The sequence below is a fragment of the Elephantulus edwardii genome, unplaced genomic scaffold, assembly GCF_000299155.1.
Source record: "Elephantulus edwardii isolate Elephantulus edwardi_28Jun2011 unplaced genomic scaffold, EleEdw1.0 scaffold00025, whole genome shotgun sequence".
Lineage (NCBI taxonomy): Eukaryota > Metazoa > Chordata > Mammalia > Macroscelidea > Macroscelididae > Elephantulus > Elephantulus edwardii.
The window spans coordinates 292,196-315,364 of NW_006399775.1; the positions used below are offsets into that span (position 1 = coordinate 292,196).

Below are 23,169 nucleotides of genomic sequence, written 5' to 3' on the forward strand. Positions count from 1 at the left end.
CACCTACAAAGGCAAAGCAACTAGATTAAGTCCTGATTTCTTAGTGTGAACCATGCGACCAAAAAGGAAACAGGATGGCTTGTACAGAAAGTTGAAAGGAAACAATTGGCAATCAAGGATCATATACCCTGCAAAGTTCTCCATCAAGCAGAAAAGAGAAATTACATCCTTTACAGAAAAAAAGGAACTTACAAAATTTGTGAAAACAAAACCAAGGGAAGTTTTTCACACAGAGACCTCAAAGCAAAGTGGACAGACCATAATAACCAGAAACAACAACAAAAAAGAAACACATCCAAATGTCAACAACAAAGTCTAGCCTGTCAATAATCACATTTAATGAGAATTGACAAGCAAATGACAATGTACCAAGCAAAATAAAAAGAGTAGCAAAATTAATTAAAAAATAAAGTCTATCAATATGTTGTATACAGAGACACATATAAGAAATAAAGAGAAAGATAGACTCAAAATCGGTGTTCAGGAAAAAAATATATCAAGCAAATGGCATACACAGAAAATCAAAAGTGGCAATATTAATCTTTGATAAAATAAACTTTTAGGAAGAAAACCACCAAGAAAGATAAGAACAGGTACTACACAATAATTAAAAACACAGTGTATTAAGATGACATAATCTTGCAACATCTATGCACTAAATGATAGACTTGCAAAATGCATGAAACAACTGTTAAAAGAATTGAAGAAAGAAATAGATAGCACCATAATAGTGCTAGGAGACCTTAGCACACCACTCTCACCAAAGGACAGGTCAATCTAAAAGAAACTTAACAAAAATACAGAAGATTTAAACTATACATTATGCCAGTTCAACCTATGGATATATTCCATGGACTGTACCCAACTAAAACTAAATTCACTTTTTTTCTCAAATGCACTTGGTCCATTTTCCAGAATCTATCACATAGTAGAACACAAAGCAACCCTCAGCAAATTAAACAATGGTGAATTAATATAAATTATCAAACCACAATTCCTTAAAACTAGAAATTAACCATAAGAGGATAAAGCTTATAAAACCACCCATGTGGAAGCTGAAAACACCCTGTAAAGACATGATTTGTTTATAGAATAAATAATGAAATACAAAAAGTTCCATGAAACAAATGATAATGAAAATTGAACATACAAAAGCTCTAGGAAGCTACTAAGGCAGTCCTAAGGGGGCAATTCATAGCAATAGACAAGCACATAAAAAACAAAGAAAGAAGCAAAATTAATCATCAAATGCAACATCTTCATCAAATAGAAAAAGAACAACAATTTAAACCCACAGACTATAGAAGCCAGGAAATTATAAGAACAAGATCTGAAATCAGTAAGAAAGAAAACAAAACCAATTGAAACTAGGAGCTAGATTTTCAAAAGGGTCAATAAAATTGACAAACCAATGGTAAACTTAACAAAAAAAAGACACAGTGACTTGATTAAGTAATGGTAGAGGTGATATCACAACAGAACAAGATGAAATTAAATGTATAATATTGGAGTATTATGAAAAGCTACAGTTAGATGAACTTAAAAACCTATAGGAAATGGACTTTTCACTATAGTGAGAAAATCTATATGCAGAACAGATCATTCAGGAAATAAGGCTTTATAAAGAGGAATGTGGCATCAAGATTGGAGAAGGACTCATCATAACGTACTTTATGCAGGTGATATGACCTTGATTGCTGAAACTGAAGATCTAAAGCATTTGCTGAAGAAGGTCAAGGACTGTAGTCTTCAAAACAGACTGAAGCTCAACATCAAGAAGACAAATATTCTCACCATGGGACCAATTGGTAGCACCATGATAGAGAAGAGACAGGGTGTTAACAACTTGCTCGACTCCACAATCAACATTCTTGGCACCAGCAGTCAGGAAATCAAAATACAAATTGAATCTGCTGTCAGGGACCTCTTCAGAGTGTTGAAAAACAACAATGTCAGTCTAGGGACTAAGGTGTACCTAATAGAGGCCATGGTCTTTGCAATTACTTGATATGCTTCAGAGAGCTGGATGATAGAAGAATTGATGCCTTCAAATTGTGATGCTGGGGAAGAGTCTTGAACATACCATGTCCTGTCAAGAAAACAAATAGATACATCTTGGAGGGAGTGAAACCAAGATTCTGCTTGGAGGCTAGGATTTTGAAGCTCCAGCTCATATATATTGGGCACATGACCAAGAGAGACTGATATTCGGAGAAGGATATCATACTTGGAAGTATGGAGCAACAGTGCAGAAGAGGAACACTCCAGATAAGATGCATTGATAAAATAATTGGTACAATGGGGGATGGTGTGTCAGAATCAGTGATACTGGCTCAGGACAAGGCAGGGTTCAGAGCTGCTGTACATAGGGTCACTATTGATCACAGGCAACATGATGGTACATAACAACAACAACTGGGACTCCAGAAGAAAAAGATATAACCTATTTACGAAATAAGCAAAAGACATGAAAGGCCTATCTCAGAGAAAGACATTCAGATGGCCAAAAGACACGTGAAAAAGTGTTTAAAATCACTGGCAAAAAGAGAGATGCAAATCAAAACCACAGTGAGATACCATCTGATCCCAGTTGCAGTGGTAAAGTTTAGCAGGGTAACAAACAAGAAATGTTGGAGAGGATGTCAAAAGTTGGGAATTCTCATGCACTGTAGATGGGATTGTAAAATGGTACAACCACTCTGAAAGGTAGTTTGGCATTTCCTCAAAAAGTTGAACATAGTAACTCTGTATGATCCAGCTATTCCACTATTCCAGCTATACCCCAAGGAAATTAGAACTGAGACAAGAATGAAGATCTGTACACCAATGTTCATAGCCGCATTATTCACAATCAGAAGAAAATAGAATGCCCAAATGTCCAATCACAACCAAATGGATTGGCAAATTGTGGTACATTCACACAAAGCAATATTATGCAGCACTCAGGAGCAATGATCTCTAAAATTACTACATAACAGGAGAGACTGAAGAGCATCATGTTGCATGAACTTACTCAGTCTCATAAGGACAATTCTGCGTAAGATCATTATTGTAAAAATGTAAGATTAATCAGTAAAACATGTATGGGGACCCAAGGGGGAAAGGCATGAGAGAAGAGAGGTGAGGACGCATAAGGGCAAAATCATAGAGCTGCACAATTTGGTGGGTAGAAGTAAGGAGTAAAGGAAGTAGGGAAAATCTGGCAGGGACCTGAAAGACTTAGAAAAGGTGGGCATAGTCCAATGGTGATTAATTTCCTAACACATCATGAATGGAATAACTGTATGAAACAATCTGAATGAACAGTAATGTAAAACATCATGTATACAAATATTGTAAGCAAAACAGTATAAAAAAAAAATAATTGAGTAATCCAAGAACGCAGCCAGCACCATGAGCCTCCTCAACAAGCCCAGGAGTGAGATGACCTCAGAGGAGGGGCAGAAGCGAGAAGAGGAGGAGTTTAACACAGGCCAGCTCTCCGCGCTCACACAGTGGGTCAAGAACAACACTCAAGTGCTCATCAACTGTTGCAATGTGAAGCTCCTGGACCGCGAGAAGGCCTTCGACAAGCACTGCAATGTAGTTCTGGAGAACGTGGAGGGGATGTGGACCGAGGTCCTCAAGCGTGGTAAGGACAAGAAGAAGTCCAAGCCCATCAACAATGACCGCTACATCTCTAAGATGTCACTGCGTGGGGACTCGGTCATCGTGGGCCTGAGGATCCCTCTCATCTCTAGCAAGTCGGGTTGCTCCCACCTCTACAACCCTGCTCCACAGCCACCTCCTGCCTCCTGCCACCCCTGGATGACCTGCCTCGAATTGGGAAGAATAAAGTCTCTTGTGTATTTTTTTTATACCAATAAATAAATAAATACATACATACATACATAAATAAATAAATAAAAATTTTAAACTTATTCCTCAATAGAACTGTTTTTAAGTTCATTAAGATTTCAGGGAGAAAATGTACAGTTGAATTTTAATGTGTGAGATTTCCTGAGTTAAAGTAAAATGTCCATTCTGAGATGAAAACATGCTTTTTCTCTGCTTCTATAAAAGTACCGTGAAATATATTCAGTGGTTAATTTACTTCTAAATTCTAAATTGTCAGTACTTTAACAACTTGAGATTAGCCGTTTCTAGATGACATATTAATTTCACCTTTGAACAAGACAACAAAATCCTTTTCCTGAGGAACATTTTTGCTGAGTTCCACTCTGTATGCTTCTAACTCATTTTGAATAGGTTTCTAACCCTTCCTTCACTGTGACACTTTCTACATGCTGTGATATATTACTCAGCATTTTTAACCAAAGAACAATTGTCCTTGCTTACGTTCGCATTTCACAAAATTCTCATCATACTCTATTGATTCAGTGTCACCCATTAACACAAAACAGTCCAGTGTCCATAGTTTAAGCCTTTATCACTTACATTCCTTAGGCATCACAGAATTCTGTTAGAAAGGCTATTTCGCCTAAGAAGAAAGATAATATTTCAAGAAATGTTGATATTATTTTATAGTTCTCCAGCTGTTGTCTAGTAAAATCATCTTTCTCTCTTGATTTTTTTTCTCCTGATAATGTATGTGAAAAGAAATTAAAAAGCATGATAAAAACAGTAAAAAAGAAAAAGTCTGAAGGATATAGAGATTTTGTTCAATTATATGGGGGACATATGGCCCGGGAGGACCCTAATGGTAAGGTTGGATGGAGTAACACCTCCTTCTTCATGTTCAAGCCGTTACACAGCTCCCCCTGCCAGACAGCAGCATATATTTCAGAAAGGATCGCTACTCCCCAAGAAATTGGAGGAGCTAAAAATTTGTTGGGTAGCTTAAGTCCTAAGGGTTACAAAAAAGGCTAAAATGCTGTTTAAAATATAGATTCATATTGCTTCACAGCCAAATATAACTAAAAGCTATATTTTCTTGCAATAATGTTAAGTAAAAGCCTATTATTCTAAAACAAATTATATTTTAGAAAGAGAAAACAGAATTAATACCCCTTTTATGGGTCTAAGGGAATTTGCAATGTTATGAGCTTTGCTTTTTGGAGGTGATTTTTTTATCTGACCTGTACCCTTCACTGTCTGCTTTCTTATCTGTCTGTAATCAATCTGACCTACTACATTTGATGTTCCTTCAGTAAAGGGATGGATACAGTCAGACTAACCAGCATTTAAATGATCTTCCTTACATGGGTGTGACTTTGAAGATTACAGTTCCTCTCACTAAACCTCGGTTTCTATATCTGTAACATGTGGATATTATTAGATAACTAAGGATTGTGTAATAGTTAAGTATAACAAAACAACACAATTTTGACCAATTTTTTTGATGGTGGGAAGAGATAAAGAAATGGGAAAGATCCAGCAGGAACCTTAAAATACACGGTAGTGATGGGTATTGTCCAATGGTGATTAATCTTATAAAACAAAATACATGGGAATGATTGTATGAAGTACAATGTGAATGAAGAATAGTGTGAAACACAATATATACAAACTTTGTGAACAAATCAACATAAAACAAAAATTTAAAGACAAAATGTTTAACAGAAAATAGCTGCTTATTAACGTTATCCTGAAATGTATCTAGGTACATACATGTGTGTCTGTGTATATGTAAAAGGTGTGTGTTTGTAATCTCTGTGTTTCAGCAAGCAAGAGAAAGCACGCTGCTCGTTGTGTGCCAGGCACTTCAGCAGATATCAGAAAGATAAAGATGAAGGAGAGACACCCTCTCCCAAGGGATGAGCATGTTTACAACTGAAAATAGAGCATATATCACCACTGCATACAACTTACTAGAAGGCAGTGTGCTATATATAACAAGGAAGTTCAGAGAAGGGGTGATTAATTCTCCTAAAAGAGGGGAAGACTTGATTCAGCTAGGAACATAGATTTACACATTGTTCCAAAGGGTAAATCTTGACAAACAATTATATTACAAAACTACACCAGAGTTTCAGTCTTTGAAATCCTTCTTTTTGGAATTCCTTATAAAAAGACTCTGGTTTTAATACACATTTCTATCAAGTTCTTTAGTACAGAATCTATATTGATTTCAACTGATACTAAATTCTGTACCATTAAAAATACAGGGATTCTAAATAAAAATGTGCTAAAATTCCAGTTCTTAGTATATTATGTTTCTTAACACATCCAATTTCAAAATCATAGTATGTAAAAATTAAAAGCATAGCATGTAAAAATTAAATAGCAAAAAGAGAAGCCTTATATTATTTTCATTTACTCATAAAGATATTCATCTAGACAAAATAACATTCTTAAAAATGGTCATAATCAGATTTTTCTTTCAGAAATATTAATTAGGGAAATATTTTTTCTAAAGATATGGCATGTATGCTATGGAATATCATATGCTGAGGAATATATGATTTTTAATATGCATTTATCACTGAAAATCTACCGTACAAATGTTATATTATAATGAAAAAGGTACTATTTCCAGCAGAGAAAACTCTGTTCTGTGTATCTGTTTATGTCTTCTCACATTGTTTTAATCTCCTTGTGCTTTTTGGTAAAAATAGACAAAAAAATGTGGTCTCTGGTCCACCTACCCCCTGAAATCTATTTTTATTCTGAAGTTATATCCTAAGAGTATGAGAATACTAAAGTAAATCCTATTTTCTCTGGTGTTTTCCCTCTGTTATTATTGTTGTTAGGTTCCATTGAGTCAAGTACAAATCCTAACAACTCTAAGTGAACCTGATATAAACAGTGCTCTATTCTCTGCCATCCTCACAATATTTGACACACTCAAATACATTGCTTCAGTCACAGGTCAACCCACCTGATTAAGGGTCTTCCTCTCCTTTGCCACCCACCACTTTCCCAAGCATGATATCCCTCTCCAAGGAATAACCTCTTCTAGTAACACACCCAAAGAACGTGAGATAAAGCTTCATCATCTTTGCTTCCAAGGAGCTCTCTGGCTGCACCTTCTCCAAGACATATGTGTTTATTCTTTTGACAGTCCATGGGATCTTCATCACTTGTCTCCAATACCACAGTTCAAAGGCATTCATTCTTTGTTTTCTTCTGTCATCTGTCTTCATTAGCTAGCTCTCAGATGCATAGCAAATAACTTGTTCTGTCTAAGAACTCTTAAATTCCAGTGTGTTGTCTCAGGTTAGTTGTTAAGAGACATAAATGTGTGACGATGATGGGAAATTAGATGATAATCATGTGCTTGGAAAGGGCATGATTTGTCTGAGACCTTAGGTTCTACACACTTCATTCACATAAAGTCTGGCATTTGCTCTACAAGTGATAGTTACCCATGTATAGGACCAGCCTAGCAATCAATACAAACGAGAAATCTTGCTGTTTATTTAGGTTGATCTTGTTTTCTCTCTACTTTTAAGTATTGTGTTAGTCTGGGTCATTTCCTTTGTAATCAAGTTAAGCAAAAAAATCAGCAGACTGGAAATTTGGAGCACAATTTCACAATATTTTTTCATTACCAAAATCCACACCACAGCCATGGGATGGTTTTTAAATCCAGTGAAGCTCCACTGGATATCCAACATTGCAAATCTTTGTGTGAAGAGACTGCTATCTTTCTGACTTCTGGCTTTGAACTTTTGATCTTTTGATTGTAATCTTAATAGGTTTCAAACTATGCAAATTCTAAATTCCAAATAAGATGTGTTACCAGTAGAGCTGGAACATCACAATGTGAAAGAAATGTGTCTGTTGCTCCCTGTTTTTCTCCTATATTCTTCCCATGGTGATAATGACACATCACCATCAGAGCCAAAGGATTATAATATTTCTTGAAATCTCGAGTTTTGAGAGGATACTCAGGAGGATCTGGTGTGGAACCATATGTTCCCAAGCAATCATTCTGTGTACTGCCCTTGTCTATGGCACAAACACAGTCACCTGATGTTTCACTTACTTGTGATACCAGTTCACTTTCATCTCTTCTGTAAAATATTTCATGAAACACTGAAGTCTTATTCCTTCAGGGGTGCAGAGTATCTTCAATGGAGAAGCAGATGCTCCTGCAAGAAAGAAAATATATCCAGATTTAAGAAAAGCAATATATGTTATGTTACAATGGAAAGATGCTATTTCCAGATAGCTTCCTGCATCCATCTGTATAGGTACACATTCTCACACTGTTCTATTTTAATACCTGTCAGCCACAAAATTTTAAGCATTTTTTTTCTCCCATGCTGTATTCATTCATTAAATAAGAATTTGGCACACCTCAATTTTTTTCTTAAAAAAACCCTATTCTTTACTGAATACTGTAAGGAATTTTAAAAAAAGAATCATCTATCCTTTAGACATTTAATGAGCTTATTAATTTGTGGAACCAGTGGAATTTTAAGATAAAGTAGAGTTAAATGCATGCAGTCAATCCTCCATGTGTCAGTAATTTACATTGACATAACTAACAATGTTAGATATAGTTTCACATACATATCTCATTTGTATGATAATTTGGCGGATGTTATTTTATAATTGTCTTTTGGATGTTCTGAATTTATACATATTCATTTAAAATAAATTTTAGATAAATAAAATAATATTAATGGTGTCTTTGTTATCACTCTTTCTCCCACTGGCATTTAATGGGAACCGAGAACTGAGTCAGTTCCCAGACTATAAATTATATGAGAGAAGATTATTCATTTTCTGATGTTACTATAATAGAAATACCACAAGTGTTTCGCTTTAGCAAACAGAAATTTGTTCTCTCACAGTTATGTGGCTAGAAGTCTTAGTACCAGCTCCAGTGATAGGCTTTCTTTCTCTGTGGTGTTTGGGGGAAGGTCTTGTAATCAATCTACCTTTAAGTTTAAGATTTTCCAAGTGCAGGGACCCTGATCACGAGGATGCACTCCACTCTGCTGTTTTGGTAGCAGGACATCCCTTTGATCTCTGCTTGCTCTTCTAATATTTTTTATACAGTAAAAGAGATTGGCTCATGATACCACTAATACTGTATATCCTGTCTCTTTAGCAAAACTGCTTCTACTTCTACCCTCATAAGCACCATAAATGTGAAGATTTACAATACATACCAGATCATAAAGTGGAGGATAATTACATAACACTTTGCTGCGCCAAACCTGATGATATATGTTTTTATGGAACACAATTCAATCCATAGTACACAGTCACTTTGCATATTTGGAATGATCTATATCTTCAATTTGGCATTTTCACAATAATATTACATGCTTTGTAAAAACTTTATAAACACTATTTTTAAGAACTGTATATAATGTTTTATAGAATGGATGTAAAATAAGATTAAACTCTTATTTATAAATTTGCCTCTGGGCAAAGAAGAACTTTTTCAACATTAGGAATACTTTTTTGAATAAATTCCTGGAACTATAATTATTATGTAAGATGTTATGTGTACTTTTTTTAAGATTCTTGATATAAACTTTCAAGTTACTAACATTAAGAAAAAAATAAATATTTCACCTCCTTAACACTTTCTTTAGTAGTTTGTGATTATTATTATATTCTTTTTACTAAATATGCAAATTTAAGTTTCTACATGACAAAAATGACAGAAAATTATTAATGGTGATGTTCAGATAATAGTAATCCAGGGTTAAGTAATAAGAAAATGGGTGGGGATTAAGGAAGAAATGAGAGTCAAGGCCCAGAATTCAGGTCATTAGTAGACTAAAGAACAGACACAGTAAACAAATGTAGAATACAGATGTTGATAAAAGGAAAACACATCTTGATTAGCATTGTTGTTGTTGTTGTTGTTGTTGTTGTTGTTATGTGCTGTCGAGTCACCTGCGACACATAGCAGCCCTATATACAATAGCTCTAAACCCTGCTCTATCCTGTGCCAATCTCACTGTCCCGACACACCCATCCTGATTACCCCATTCGCTAAATCAGTTCACCTCATCGAGGGTCTTACTGTCCCGCACTGTCCCTCCACTGTCCCAAGCATGACGTTCGTCTCCAAGAACTTGTCCCTCGTTACAACATGTCCAAAGTATGTCAGATAAAGCTTCAGAATCCTTGCCTTCAAGAAGCAGCCTGGTTTAACACTTTTTAGGATGAACCTGTTCATTTTCTTAGCAGTCCATGGTTTATGCAATACTCTTCTCTAACATCACAGCTCAAAGGCATCAATTCTCCTTCTATTATCCCTAGTAATTGTCCAACTCTCTGATGCATAGCAAGTGATTGCTAAGACCATGGCTTGTATCAGGCAAACCTTAGGCTGCAGAGTGACACCAGTGCTCTTCAGTACTTTGGAGAGGTCCCTAACAGCAGACTTTCCCATCGCAATACATCTTTTAATTTCCTCGCTGCTGGTGCCATGAGTGTTGATTGCAAGCTAAAGCTGTTAACAATGTCAATCTCTTCACCATCCATCCTGACGCTGCCAATTGGCCCAGTGGTGAGTTGTTTTTTGATTTTTTTGTTGTTGTTGTTGTTTTTATATTGAAGCTCAATCAATATTGAAGGCTGCAGTTCTTGATCTTCTGTAGCAAGCACTTTAGGTCCTCCTCAGTTTCTGCAAGCAGGGTTGTGTCATCTCATCTGCATTACACAGATTGTTGATGAATCTTCCTCCAATACTGATGCCAAACCTCTCCTCATGCAGCCCAGCCTCCTGGATAATCTGTTCAGCATACAGGTTGAAAAGGTATGGAGAAAAGAAACCTCCCTTGTATACACCCTTCCCAATTTTTTCTTTTTTTTTTTTTCTTTTCCTTTTTTTGCGCCAACCCTTCCCAATTTTGAATCATGCAGTATTTCCTTGCTCTGTTCTGACAACTGCCTCCTGGTCCAAGTATAGGTTTCACATTAACACGATCAAGTGTTCTGGGATTCCCATTCTTCTCAGAGTCAGCCACAGTTTGTTGTGATCCACACAGTCAAATGCCTTTGCATACTCAATGAAATAAAGACAGATATTCCTCTGGTACTCCTTGCTTTCAGCCAAGATCCATCTAACACTAGCTAAAATATCCTTAGTACCACTACCCCTCCTAAAGCCAGCTTGAACTTCTGGCATTTCTCTGTTGATGTGTTGTTCGAGTCGTTTTTTGATAATTTTCAGCAGAATCTTGCTTGTATGAGTTTAAAAACAAAAAATCAAAAAATGTTGCTATCAAGTGAACCTTGATTTATGGAGATTCATGGGTGTCAGAACTTTGTTCTCCATTTTTTTTTCAATTATTGATACTTTTTAATAAGTACAAAAGCACTAGGCCTTTTATTTTAATGCTTCTAGGTGAATTTAAACCTCTCATCATTCAGTTAGCATGCAAGTAAAATGAGTTTTTCAGCTAGTATGAAAGTGCATTAACCCTCTGTACCTAGGACCTCCTCATTAAGGATAGAAATGAGGGAGCCAAAGTCTTGAAGGAAGAATGCCTGGGGAGGTAGAAAAGAACTTTGAAATAAACAGAAAGAGGACTTCATGGAAGAGAGGAGAAAGAGTCATGCAGAGGTGGATTAGGTCATCAACCTAGAAGGCCTTTCTCAATAAAGTTCAGGCAGGAAGGGGGAGCTATTAGGCTTCTAATCATTTTGCCTGATTTTTCAAGATTTCACTTTAGGGAATTGAGTGCTTAGAGGCTGTATTCAGGGAAATAATTTAGTAAATCCATGGAAGAAGAGAGGAGGAATATCAGAAGGTTGCTGTGATAAAGAATAATGCTAAGACCTAAAACTAAAGTTCTTTGGAAACCATATGTGCAGCTTTTAAAAAAATAAATAAATAAATAAAATGGTGATTTTAATGAACGTTTACAGAAAAGCTGGATTTTAATTCATTCATTGTTGCACATTTTCCTTCCTCCTCTTTCCTACTCCCTCCCCCAGTTCACTTTCTTTGTGTGTGTGTGTTTGTGTGTGTGTTGGTTTGCTCACAAAGTGTGTACACATTGTGTTCCTCACTATTGTTCATTCATATTGTGTTTCATTTATGCAATTATCCCTATGCATTATGTTTTATAAAATCTCATGCATGTGGCCAGGAGGGACCAATCCTTGGATAAGGACATCATGTTCAGAAGGATGGAGGGACAGCACAGGAGAGGAAGACTGTGCATGAGATGGACTGATAGGGCAATGGGGGTTGGTGTGTTTGAGTCAGTGAGACTGGCTCTGGAGAGGGCTGGTTTCAGAGTTGTTGAACATAATGTCTCTCTGAGTCACAAGCACTTAACAACAACTACAAGACTACAATTGTCTTCTTATTTCTAAGTAGAAAATTGTAGTAAATTAATGGATAGCAATAGTTTGTGATAGGGAAGTTTCCTAAGAAACATTTTATGGTATCATTTTACTTCCTTAGTAATATTGTCAAAAGGTAGAACAGTATCCATGATTTATAACTTAATGATTAAGTTAATTAATAAAAAGTCTTAATGATTTCTTGATTTTGTTTAAACAAGAAACAATAAATCCCTTGATTTTCTATGTAATAAGGAACCATTAAGATTAGGTTCAATAAAAGCTAAATCTCTCTCAGCATGAGCATGAAATAACAATAGATAGCCACGATGTGTGATTTTGAAAGCTCAACTTGCCAAATTTGGCTGAAGTAAGATGCTAGTTTATAATTACTCTCCTAAAAGCACTCTGCCTACAATAAGGTAAATATAGAACATGGCTATGTTGTCAATATTTTTATATAGTTTATTTTGTTGTTAACCAAATCATCTTTGCCTGGATATTGATAAATCAGAGGCAGGGAAATCAATTCTCCTTTCCTAGATCAGAAACAAACAGTTAAAAGGGGCAAAATGCACTATCTGTTAGCATGTTGTTGTTGTTGTTACGTGCCGTAGAGTAGGAGGCAATTCGTAGCTACCGTATGAACGAAAGATTTTAAATACTTATAAAACTTTCATCCTTTCTTCAGGTTCATAGGATTTCCAGAGACAAGCTATTTCGGAAGTGGATGCCACTCCTGCTTCCAAGCTTTTTTGAATTTGGGAGTTCCACCAAATACTGTTCACCATGGGTAACCATTATTGCATTTGACACATCATTGTCACAGTGTTCGGCTTCACAGCAACCATAAGTTGACTCTGTACAGTGGACGCACCAGGGCTATACGACCTAGAAGAATGTTTGACCAAAAACAATTAAAAATAGGCCCGCAGGCCACAGGCCCTCAGGTTCTATAGTATTTTACAATGCCAGCACATCCAAATGCAGGCAGACTCTGGCCAGAGACTCCCAATTCATCTGGCAAGTCCCCTCAGCTGACATGCAGATGGGACAAAAAGAAAGCCATAAGAGCCCCGAGCGTTTCATACATGTCCCTCCTCAAGATGCGAGAGACTATCATAAGGTCCAGCTGAAACCGAGATTCACAACACACTTGGCCTCAGCCTGCAGACATGGCCAAATATTTCAGTATTTTATAAGTCTGCAGGGAATTGAAATGCTAAGCAAAAGGCACTGCCTCTCTAATGGTTCAAATCTGCTAGCCACATCATAGAAGAAAGAGGTGCAGTCTCTGCCTCTGCATGGTTTTTTTTTAGATTAAATCTTTTTAAATTTACTTTTTATTAATTTTAGTGAACATTTACGGAGATTTAGACTTACATTCATTCATTTTTCTCCCTGCCCACCCCTCCACCCCAGTTTACTCTTCTCTTTAAAAAGTAAAAGAAAAATTCTTTCATTGCTATGCATTGCCAACCCCCAGCACACTTCACTGTGCAACCTTCATTCTAGACTCTTGTCATAACCGTAATACCCACTCATATATTGCTTTTAAACAGTTCTCTCCCTCTTCTATTTCAATGCAGTAGAGATAATTTATCCAATCTTTCTCAGTCTCACTCCAACCCTGATGTTAGTCTCGTACTACAACAGAGGCATTATGCAGTATTTGTTCTTTTGTGACTGAGATATTTCACTCAGCATAATGTCCTCCAGGGTCACCCATTTTAAATAATATTGCATGAGTTCCTTGTTTTTCAATGCAGTGTGGCATTCCATTGTGTGAATATACCACAGCTTTTCTATCCATTCGTTTGTTGACGGGCACTTGAGTTGTTTCCAACTCTATGCTATTGTGAACAAAGCTGCAATAAATATGGATGTACATATATCTGCTTGGGTGGCAGTTATGGTATCTTTAGGGTATATTCCCAGTAGTGGAATTTTTGGGTCAAATGGTATTTCTATTTCCAACTTTTTGAGAAAGCACCATATAGCCTTCCACAGTGGTTGCACCATTTTACACTTTAAGGGTTCCAATTTCTCCACAACCTTGCAAGCATTTGTAGCTTGCCGCTCTCTTAAATTTTGCTATTCTGACTGGATTGAGATGATATCTCATAGTTGTTTTGATTTGTATCTCTCTTAGAGCTAGGGATTTTGAACATTTCTGCATGTATTGTATCAGCTAAATGGGAAAACAACAGCCTTTTAACAAATGGTGCTGGCAAAATTGGAAAACTATTTGTAGAAAACTCAAGCAAGATCCACACCTCACTCCATACACAAAAACCAACTCAAAATGGATCATGGACCTAGGACTAAAACCAAGGACTATACATGTCATTAAAGAAAAGCTTGGAAGAACTCTAGAAGTCCTAATCCACACCATAAACAGTCTTCCAAGCATCCTGAAAAATCTACAACCAGGAGAGGATAAAATAGATGAATCTGACATTCTAAGAATCAAATACCTATACACATCCAAAAAATTCTCCAACTGAGTTAAAAGGGAAGCCACAGATAAGGGAAAAATATTGGTAATAACATGTTAGAAAAGGGACTTGTGTCTAGAATTTTTAAAATACTCGAACACCACAACAAGATAAAGGTAAAGAACTCAATTGAAAAATGGGCACAGGATATGAACAGACAATTCACCAAAGAAGACATTCAGATGGTGAACAAATACATGAAAAAATGTCTCTGCAATTTACAGCCTCAGAAACCCACTTGAAGGTCAGCTGAATAATTTCTCACTCAACAGCAGTGAGTCAGAGTGGTTTTGTGGCATATTTCAGTCACTGGGAATATTTAAAAAGCATTCTAACAATTCCGAAAGATTGGATGTTCAAATCCACCCGGAGGTTATTTAGTAGGAAAAGGGATCTGGTGATCTCCTGAACAATCCACCATTGCACACCCTATATAGCACACATACACAGAGTCACTAGGTGTCAAAACTCTTCAGCGGCAACCAGTTTGGTTTAATGCTTTGTGTCAGGTTTCCATATTACCTCAGATCAAGACTAAAAGCCACACTTACTCCCACGCATCACACACACAAAAAGCACCTTGTTAGTAGAGTAACATGCAGCCAGCACCAGCAGCTGCACAAGACAGTCATAGTCATGTACAGCGCTCTGGGGTCCCACTGGTTAGTGTCCTTAGGTCAGAAACAGGTAAAAACTTTTAATAAACATAGAAAAATGAAATGTATGTAGTTGACAGGCATGGGGTTGCAAAGGACAGATGGATAATGGGGGAAAAGACAGTTAAGAAACGATGAGAAGGTGAACAGAGCTGGACGATACTTCAGTAACAGTCCTCTTCTAAATTAACAACTACTCATGTCATCCCTCCTTCACCAACCTCCTTCTATTTCACACTTTTAATGAAAAAAAGAATCTGGAGGATGAAAAGAACAGATGGTAAATGGAGAAAAATATTACAGGAAAACACAGGGCTGTTTAAAATATTTTGGATTTGCCAGAAATAGAGAAAGAGCAAGAGAAAGAGCAGAAAACAACTTTTCCCCCCTAAATATCTTCCTCCTGTTTGTTTCTTTCCATAATTTCATCATATGTATTTAAAAACGTTAAATTATGAATTAGATTAACTGATATCTGAACTGTCCCCCTGCACGAAACTTAACACCGAGGTTAGCAAGCCAGATGTAGTGGTACACAGAAATATTATACTCCTAAAAAAATCCCATACAGTAAAGAGTCAAGAATCATTTCTCAGATTATTTTTGGAATCAATAAGTGATCATGAGCCTATAAAGTGTTCCAATAAAGCAGAGAGAAGGGAAAAGTAACACAAATGAAACTACAGATGGGATTAAGGAAGAACAATGCTAGGAAATTTCTCAACTCAACTGCAGGAATCATGCCAGTCGTTTCTCTAAATACTGATGATAAAGCCCTGCATACTGAGTTAAAACACACCCTGCAGAAACACAGGAGTTTCATTAGGACTGGCAAATCAATGGATAATTAAGTTTGCAACCACAGAGAGGAAAGGACCACAGGATATATTTCCCAAGTAATCAGATTACAAGTATCTAACTTCCAAGAATGATACTGATGGTGGCAAATATTAACTAGTAAAGTTGAATTTCTGATTTTTATATCAATTGTTTCATTAATAAGACACAGTTTTAAAGGCTTAAAGAGTTTATTTTCTGTGTTATAAAATTTTACTGGGTAGAAATTAAACATATGCAACCCGCCTTGTCAAAAGGAAATTCTGCCTTAATAGCAGAAGCTAGCAGTTTCTGTTCGATTAACTTATTTTAAGTGAGATGATTAGATACTTCAGAGTTCTATAAACATTAAAATGCAAGATATATCCTTTGACTTTGTCTTGCTATAAGTAATACTTCATGTTAAAGATTTTATAAAATTATATTTACTTTCACTTTTAAATAATTGTGTGAATTGTTATAAATTCCCATGAAGTCAACTTCAACTCATGGTAATTCCATAAAATAAAGGAGAACTGCTCTGTAGGGTTTTCTCGGTTGTAATCTATGTGAAAGCAAACTATCAAATCTTTTTGCTATTGATCAACTAGTCTGCCAAGCTGTCAGCTAGTAATCAAACGCTTAACCATTTGTTCACCAGGGCTCTGTCTTAGAAGCATAGAGTAATGAGGAAACAACTCTAAAGCATATCAAAAAGAACATTACACTCCCAACCTCACTCACTCATTGCTGTTGAGTTAGAATCAGCTCATAGCTGACTCCAGCAGGTTTTTCAAGGCTGCAAAGAAGAAGAGCTTCTGCTGGATTTGAACCACCAGAGAGGTGTCACCGTTGGGATAATCCCTATGGACTAAGTCACCAGACTCCCAGTCCAGGAACACTTAATATTTAGTAACTGGCCAAGGACAAGTAGTACAATTTCCTTCTTATACTATTTCTTATCTAAATACTCTATGTAGTCTCTTCTAAGACTCTGTGAAAATAAGGGAGCTCTCTGCAGTATGAGCTCTGGTAGCCTAGTCTGCAAGGAATTCACCAGCTAACCTAAAGGTTGAGCCTCTTGAGCAGTTTGAATCCACCAGCAAGAAGTAAGGAGAAAGATGGGAATTTTCTTCATGTGATTTATAACCATTGAAATTCAATGACAAACCAGCTTTGTATACAAATACACTCATATATATGTATGTTTTATGTGTTTCATACATATAAACAAGCCTAATTGTGTGTTATTATTGTTGTATGCTGTCGAGTCATAGCTTTCTATTCATTTTTCAGAGACAGTAAATCACACAGGAGGAGACTGCACGTCCTCCCAATAGAGCAGCTAGTGAATTTGAACTATATGCCTTTGGGATCTCAGTGCAGCTTCTTACCACAAGCTACCAGAGCTCTCCTTATATACATAATTTATAATTCTCTATTCAACAAGAAGATGCTGTCCTAAATGTGCTCACCAAATTGTGTCAAGAAATTGGGAGGACAACTACCTGGCCAACTGACTTAAAGAGATCTATATTTGTTCCCATTCCAAAGAAAGGTGACCTGACAGAGTTTGGAAATTATCAAACAATAACATTAATATCACATGCAAGCAAGATTCTGCTGAAAAATATCCAAAAACAACTGGAACAGCTTATCAACAGAGAACTGTCAGAAGTCCAGGCTGGGTTTAGAAGGAGTCACGGTACAAGGGATTGTAGAGCTAATATTGGATGGATCTTGGCTGAAAGCAAGGAGTACTAGAGGAATGTCTACCTGTGTTTCATTGACTATGCAAAGGCATTTAACTGTGTGGATCACAACAAACTCTGACTGACTCTGAGAAGAGTGGGGATCCCAGAAGATTTGATCATACTTATGTGAAATATGTATGCTTATACTTATACTTGGACCAGGAGGCAATCATCAGAACAGAGCAAGAGAACATTACATGGTTCAAAATTGGGAAGGGTATATGCCAGGAATGTGTCCTATCTACATATCTTTTCAATCTATACACAGAACACATTATCCCAGAGGCTGGGTTCTATGATAAGAAATGTGGCATCAAAATTGAAGGAAAATTCATCAATAACATGTGTTATGCAGATGATACAATGCTGCTTGATGAAACTGAGGAGGACCTGAAGTGCTTGCTGCAGAAGGTCAAGGACTGCAGCCTTCAATATGGATTGAAGGGAATATCAAGGAAACAAAGATTCTCACCACTGGGTCAATTGGCAGCATCATGATAGATGGTAAAGAGACTGGTAAACAGTCTTAGTTTGCTTGGCTCCACAAGCAACACTCTGGGTACCAGCAGCCAGAAAATCAAAAGACAAATTGCATTGGAAAAATCTGGTGTCAGAAACCTCTCCAAAGTACTGAAGAGCAATGACGTCAGTCTGAAGACTAAGGTGCACCTGATCCATGCCATAGTCTTTGCAATTACTTGTTATTCATCAGAAAATTGGACAATGACAAGGGATGATAGAAGGAGAATTGATACCTTTGAGTTGCGGTGTGGAAAAGAATATTGAATATACCATGGACTGCTAGGAGAACAAATAGTCTCATTCTAGAGAGGGTGAGACCAGGCCACTTCTTGGAGGTAAGGATTCTGAAGCTTTGTCTGACATACTTTGGACACGTTGCAAAGTGGGACCAGTCCTTGGAGAGGGACGTCATGCTTGGGAGGGTGGAGGCACAGCACAATAAAGACCCTTCATGAGAAGAGATGGATTGATTCAGTGACTGGAGTAATGGGGGTAAATGCATCAGAGACAATAAGATGGGCACAGGTTAGAGCAGGGTTTAGGACTGTTGTACATAGGGTCTCTATGAGTCTCAGGTGACTTGACAGCACATAACAACAACAACAACAATAACATGCTGTGCCAAGATATCTTAACCAGGTGAATTTACAGTTCAGACATAGCAAAGATGGGGGAAATGGTGCAGGCCTGAGCAGTGTTTCTTCCTGTTGTACAAAGGAGCACTCTGGGTCAGAATCTATTCAACAATTCAACCATACCGAACAACAATATAAAGGTTCATATTTATTAAAAAATATATCTATAATGGAGAAAAGTATAAGGTTATTTCTTTCATAATGTGTTCCTATTTTTAAATGCATTTATAATGTGTTTAAAATTACGAAGTTCTAAATCTGGAAAAGAAGTTGGATATCTTTTAGCCCAAATATTTTATTACATAGATAAGATTGAGGGTAAGGAATATTTAGAAACTCCTAATACATACCCAAGGCATGCGATTCAATTCTACCAGCTGTTCAGGGGAGAAAGGTGGACACTCTCCTTCTGCACAATTCACTGCTTTGGAAACCCTGCTAGAAGGTAAGCTATGAGTCTATTCCAACTTGATGGCAAAATAACAACAACAAAAATACATCTACATTTATTCATAGGAAATCTGCTTTATGACTAAGAACATGCTTTCCTTTGAAAAACAAAACCAAACTACTGAATTCTGGGGACATATTAGATGACCAGCATGAAAGCATTGTCTGCTCTGTGGTATCATGATGACTGCTCAAGCTCTGTATGGCTTTTCATAGGTCCAAAAGAGCTGAGCCCTGAAATCCACAAGTCTCAAATGAAGACTTTACTTTTAATCAAAGTCTCCAGTCTCAACAAAATCCTGAATCCCAAAGAAGAGTATAAAATGAAAAGCATCACAACCTGTTTGGTTTCAGAAAACTTGAGAGAAATTATCTACTTCTCCACTCTGCCAATTATTGAAAAAAAATATGCTTTACAAATCAAGACAATTAAACATAAGGAAATGCTTTTGTTCCCCACAAAACATAGACGTCTTATCTTTGACAACTCTTTCTATACTTCTACATGAAGTATATACTTCAGAGTGACAATTCTTTACATTTACCAAGTATTGTACCTGATGATACACATTACTATTGAATTGGGAGCTATTATTGTGTATTGTTACTGTGTTATTCTTATGTATGTTATATTATGTTATGTTTATGTTATGTTATGTTATGTTATGTTATGTTATGTTATGTTATGTTATGTTATTGTGTACTGTTGACTTGAAACTGACTCATAGCTAACCCTTCTGTGGGCTTTCAAAGGCAATAAATAGCACAGAAGACTTCCCATCTTTCTCCGGCAAAACAGCTGGTGGATTTGAACTACATGTCTTTGGGTTGGCAGTACCACTCTTTACCACCACACCACTAGAGCTCTCTGTCTGAGGGGAGCTAGTTCATCCGAATTAGGCAGACGCCTACTTAGGCATTCTAATGTGTATGAGATGACTTTTCTAAACCAGTGATTATATAACTTTCAACATTCCCCTGAGGAGAGTATTCATCATTTTAACACTCAGATATTTCAAGAAATAATGCAAGCTCAACAATCTCTTTTATTAGTTAGATTAAAATGGATTCCTTTTGATTCTAGAAAGCTACTGATTAGACGTGACAAAACTGTGCAGAGGAAACCTAAATAGAATAAATTCTCAGATTTAGAGTTTAAAAATATTACCCAGTAGTCTAAATGATCTATCAATAAGCTTATAAAAATGATAACTTATTATCTTAACTTTTCTCCAGAATCTCTGTAAAATCAGAAATTCTTTTGTAAAAGAAATAGTGTGCCTCTTTCATGAAAAGGGAACTCAAAGAAGAAAATGGGCAACCTTGTGTGTGTAAGTGCATGTGTGCAGGCCTGCATCAGCACTACCTATGTTCTCCAAATCAGGAAAGGTGTGCATCAGGAATATATCCTTTTACCTATGACTCAACAGCACTTAACAACACAGAGAGAGACCAGTTGGCCTAGTAGACTGAAAGTGATGCTACCAAGCCAAAGGTGGCCCTCGGGCCTGTTTTTCATTGTTTTTGGTCAAACATTCTTCTACCCCTGGTGTGCCCACTTGCTGTACAGAGGTAACTTGTGGTTGCTGTGAAGCTAAACAGTGTGACACTGATGTGTCAAATGTGATAATGGTTACCCATGGTGGACGGTGTTTGGTGGAGCTCCCCAGTTAAAACAAGCTTGGAAGCAGGAATGGTATCCACTTCCATAAATAGCTTGCCTCTGGAAACCCTATGAACCTGAAGAAAGGATGAAAGTTACGCAAATGTCAAGGACTTTAGTTCGTTCATAGGGTCGCTATGAGTCGCCTACAACTCAACGGCACTTAACAACAACAGCAACAATTCCATCTGTTGTAGTTCAACTCATGGCACATAACAGCAACAACATTCCATCTGTATGGTGAGATAACTGTTCAAGAAATTGGACTATGTGAAAATGAATGTAGCATCAGGCTTGAAGGAACGTTCATCAGCAAAGTATGTTCTACAGATGACAGAGCATTGTGCTTGCAGAAAATAAAGACCTGAAGCACTTACTGCAGAAGACAAAAAAACCACAGCTCAGCTGTAAATATAGAGTTATATCTTAACATAAAAAAATAACAAAAATCCTCATCCCTGGGTCCAAAAGCACGATTACACTAGATGTAAAAGATTGACGTTGTCAATGACTTAATTGGATCCATAATCAACATCTGTGGCAACAGAAGAAGTCAAAGGACATGTTTCATTGGCAAAATCTACTGTCAAGAACCTCTCCAAAGTGCTAAAAAAACAGCATACCAGTTTAAAGGCTAAAGTGAGCCTAATCCAAGTCATGATATTTTCAATTCATTTATACACATTTGATAGTTGCATATCAAATAAGGAAAACTAAAGAAGAATTTATGCTTTTGAATTGTAGTATTGGAGAAGAATATGGACCAAGAAAATAACAAATCTGTCTTGGAGAAAATGCAACCAGAGTGCTCCTTAGAGGCAAGCATGGTGAAATTTCACCCCGCACTCTTTAAACAGGTTAGTAGAGGGTCAGCAAAACAGAAGACAACCTTCAGTGAGATGGGTTGACACAGTGATTGTAGCAATGAACTCAAACATGCAGAGATCGTGAGGACAGCACAGGATAGTACAAGGTTTAGACCTGTTGTTCATCGGGTCCCTATGGGTTGTAGTAGACTGAATGAGACCTAACAACACTACAACATGATCTCAAACGGAGTTATGCTGGCAGAGTGTGTTGCATGTTGTGCTGATAACAGAAAAGTCAGTGGTTTACATATACCAGCTGGAGAGAGCTGGGCAGTGTTTTCTCATAAAGATTAACAGCCTCAGAAACCTTCTGGAGGGTTGCTATGAGTCCGAGCCAACATGACAGCAGTGGGTTTGGCTTTTGGGGTTTTATGCTTTTGGAAGAGATGGCAGCAAGCAGAGGCATACAGTTTTCCTAATAATAAAGGATAGAAACCAGTACATTGATCATAAAATAAATGAATTATGAGAGGAGAAAGGCTGCATAAAAGACACAGCAGCTATGGAACACTATGATAGATAATACATAACAGGGTACCCCAAAGATGATTCTCTCTAAGACTGACATATGACTAACACCCAAGGAAAACAAAGAGCTTTAGGATCACCAAGAAATTTCATTGGTTGAAATCCCATTGGAGGAACTCCAGTGACCTACCACATATACAGTAGGACTGCTAATTCCTCTCTGGAGATGTAAATTCACCAGCTGCTCTGAGGGAAAAAGATGGGTAATTCACAGCCTCAGAAACCCAAAGAGTTTTGAGTCCATTTCAACTCAGTAGCAATGAGAACAAGAAAAAATTACTCTTATTCAGTTGACAAACAGGGCAGAGAGAACAACCCCAATTTGACCTAGAGAGGGGAAGTAAGCATAGAAGAAGCAGAGGGTCACACAAAGAGTTTACAGGCCCCTGAAACTAGCTTTCTGGAGCATAAAATTCAACTCATCGCCCTTCATTCAGAAAAGACTCATAGCTGGCCCTCTAGCATGTTTTCAAAGGCTATAAATCACAAGTGAAGAGATTGCTCCTCTTTCTTCCACAGAGCTACTGGTGTATTCAATGCTTTAGCACAACTCCCTCCAAACAAAGTA

At 37.0% G+C, this 23,169-nt stretch overlaps 2 protein-coding genes across 2 annotated transcripts in view; one reads left to right on the forward strand and one right to left on the reverse strand.

Annotated features, from left to right (window-relative positions):
- The window catches only part of MYOM2 (myomesin 2), a 164,184-nt gene that overhangs the window by 12,127 nt on the left and 128,888 nt on the right, over positions 1 to 23,169 (reverse strand). Inside the window, exon 31 of the mRNA XM_006882903.1 lies at positions 7,931 to 8,036. Within this exon, the coding sequence (XP_006882965.1) occupies positions 7,931 to 8,036 (106 nt within the window). The remainder of the gene's footprint in view (positions 1 to 7,930; positions 8,037 to 23,169) is intronic.
- Positions 3,394 to 5,760, forward strand: LOC102871150 (small nuclear ribonucleoprotein Sm D2-like). Its single transcript, XM_006882900.1, has 2 exons — positions 3,394 to 3,845; positions 5,664 to 5,760. Exons 1-2 carry the CDS (start codon positions 3,394 to 3,396, stop codon positions 5,758 to 5,760), a joined length of 549 nt encoding a protein of 182 aa, XP_006882962.1.

What these genes read in the sequence shown, in the direction of transcription:
- LOC102871150 (XM_006882900.1), top strand. Translation starts at nt 3,394, where the DNA reads ATGAGCCTCCTCAACAAGCCCAGGAGTGAGATGACCTCAGAGGAGGGG. An exon ending in GGAAGAATAAAGTCTCTTGT is followed by an intron (nt 3,846 to 5,663) that starts GTATTTTTTTTA and finishes TCTGTGTTTCAG; the next exon opens with CAAGCAAGAGAAAGCACGCT.